Raw genomic sequence first — 2544 nt, forward strand, 5'->3', positions numbered from 1 at the left:
CTCTGTGCCCAGCAGGCCGAGCAGGCCGGGGCCAGCGTTCTCCAGCCTCCCACGGGAGCTTGAGCCCTGGGAAAGCCCAAACCTCGGGGACTGTGGTAGCTGTGGGTGGGCAGGCGATTCTGTCCCTTGCAAACTCCCTCCCTTCCATCCCTTGTGGCTCCCACACTTCCCTGTGGGCACTCAGAGGTCAACCTCACACCCTCACTTTTATGCACACACCAGCACGGTCCCTCACCCCCTCATATGCCTCTTCCCAGGAGTTTCTTGTAATGCTCCTTCCCTCCCTGATACTTCCCTCCCTGTCACTCACCCACCTACTGAGTACATCAGAAGACCACAGAGGTAAGTGTGGAAAATAACCACTGGCTTTACTGAAGAGAACGAGGTTTCATTCAGCCATGCTCGATCGAAATCACACAGATAGAGTGGAGGAGAAACCCAGTTCTGTCTGGCTCCCCACCCGAGCTCCTGCAGCAGGATATCCAGTTTCAGGCATGGAATAACTAGAACAGACTCTCCGTGACCTCTGAGGGCAGGAATTTGCCTTTATACAATTTATTCCTTTTAGTGATGTTGCACTTCTCTTCCCACAAACCCAGTGAACTCCTGCCTTGCTACAAGCCACATCTAATCTGTCTAGGTGCTCCTCACAAACATTGATGAGTCTGGGTGGGATTTTCAAAGAAGTCTTTAGCCACAACACCACCCTTCCTGCCACCTGCTAGTCACTTCATATAGCTGCCCTTATTCTCAGGATTAGGGGTCAGAGGCCAGGCCTACTCAGAGAGACCATCTTAAGCACTCTCTGCCGTATCTGTTTGGTCCTCGCCCCATACACAATGGGGTTCAGCATGGGTGGGACCAGGAGGTAGAAGTTGGCCAACAGGATGTGGATGTGAGGAGACACGTTTTGGCCGAACCGGTGCGTCAGCGACGAGGCAGCAATGGGTGTGTAGAAAGCCAGGATGGCGCAGACGTGGGAGATGCAGGTGCTGAAAGTCTTGAGACGGGCATCAACTGAGGCCAGCCTGAGCACGGCCCGCAGGATCATGATGTAGGACAGGACGATGAACAGCGAATCCATGAGCAGCACCAGAAAGCCAATAGTCAACCCATAGAGATTGCTGATGGTGATATCCCCACACACCAGTATCACAACTGCCATGTGCTCACAGTAGGAATGCGCAATGATGTTGGTCCTGTAGTACGCGTACCGTTGGACAAGTAGGGGCAGCGGGGAGATGTACAACACGCCACGGATCATAGCCGCCAGCCCGATCTTGACTACGATCGTGTTGGTCAAGATGGTCTTGTGCCTTAGTGGGTCACAGATGGCGACATAGCGGTCGAAAGCCATGGCCAGGAAGATCCCAGACTCCATGGCTGAGAAGGAGTGTATGACAAACATCTGGAGGAGGCAGGCGTCCAAGCCAATCTCTCTGTAACTGAACCAGAAGATGCCCAGCAGCTTGGGCATGGTGGAGGTGGAGAGGACCAGGTCGATGACAGCCAGCATGGAGAGGAAGTAGAACATGGGCTCATGCAGGCTCGGCTCCATCTTGATGATGAAGAGGATGGTGCAGTTCCCCAGGATGGCGATGATGTATATGGAGCAGAAGGGGACGGAGATCCAGACGTGCAGGATTTCCAGCCCAGGGATCAGGAGGAACGTTGGGGGTTTGAAGCAGGAGCCATTGAAGGGTAACATGATGGATTTCCTGTGCCAGATGAGACTTCAAGAGATGCTTCTGGCCCTGTAATGAGAGGCAGCGGGTGCTAGTTGGCAGAGATTGCATTGCCTCTAATTAGTCCTCAGGCATCTAGTGCTGGGAAGAACCAGATCTACCAGCCTGACCACTCCGTCCCCACTTAACAAATAATTACCGATCGCCGGCAAGGTTCTGTGGCCTGTGCTATGCAGGGGGTCAGAGGAGATGATGCAAATGGGCCCTTCTGGCTTTGAAATCTATGAGGCACTGATTCAATGAGGGCATGATCCAACTCTTACTGAAATCAACGGGGAGTCTCCATTAACGTCAGTGGAGCTGGGTGTGTAGCTCTTTGATAGCATTTTTCTCTTGGACAGTTCTATGAATACGATGACTATGTGCAGCGACACTAGACTGGGTAAACATGACAAGCGCTGTCAACATGCAAGGGTGTGTGTGGCTGAGTTACTGTCTCTGCGAGAACCCAAACTTTGCATTTCTGTATGTGGCAAGTCATGCCATGGGTGGCCTTGACGGAGGGGGAGGGCATTTAATTTCTCTGTCTGTCTGTCTATCTGTTTTAGCTTGCCCTCCCATCCCAGCGCTGCTTCCTGCATTCGCCTGGCACAGTTATGCAGAGACAGAATTATCTCTTTTAGGGCATGAATGACAGCAATGCGTGTTATCTAGGGACAATACCATCACAACCCCCTGGGTAGAGGTGCTGGAATGAGATGCTAAGAAAGAAACAATGAATAAAAAAAGCTACCTTTCTCAGAAAAAGTTTTGAGATATCTATCTATCTATCAATCATAGAATCATAGAATATTAGGGT

The 2544-nt window shown here is 51.5% G+C and overlaps 1 protein-coding gene across 1 annotated transcript; it reads right to left on the minus strand.

Annotated features, from left to right (window-relative positions):
- Window positions 1–763: 763 nt before the first annotated feature.
- LOC128843557 (olfactory receptor 52M1-like) lies at window positions 764–1708 on the minus strand. Its single transcript, XM_054040507.1, has one exon. The coding sequence runs from the start codon at window positions 1706–1708 to the stop codon at window positions 764–766; it is 945 nt and encodes a 314-aa protein (XP_053896482.1).
- Window positions 1709–2544: the final 836 nt, after the last annotated feature.

The sequence above is a fragment of the Malaclemys terrapin genome, chromosome 1 (assembly GCF_027887155.1).
Source record: "Malaclemys terrapin pileata isolate rMalTer1 chromosome 1, rMalTer1.hap1, whole genome shotgun sequence".
Lineage (NCBI taxonomy): Eukaryota > Metazoa > Chordata > Testudines > Emydidae > Malaclemys > Malaclemys terrapin.

Coding starts and splice junctions, on each gene's coding strand:
- LOC128843557 (XM_054040507.1), bottom strand. CDS start 1,708: ATGTTACCCTTCAATGGCTCCTGCTTCAAACCCCCAACGTTCCTCCTG.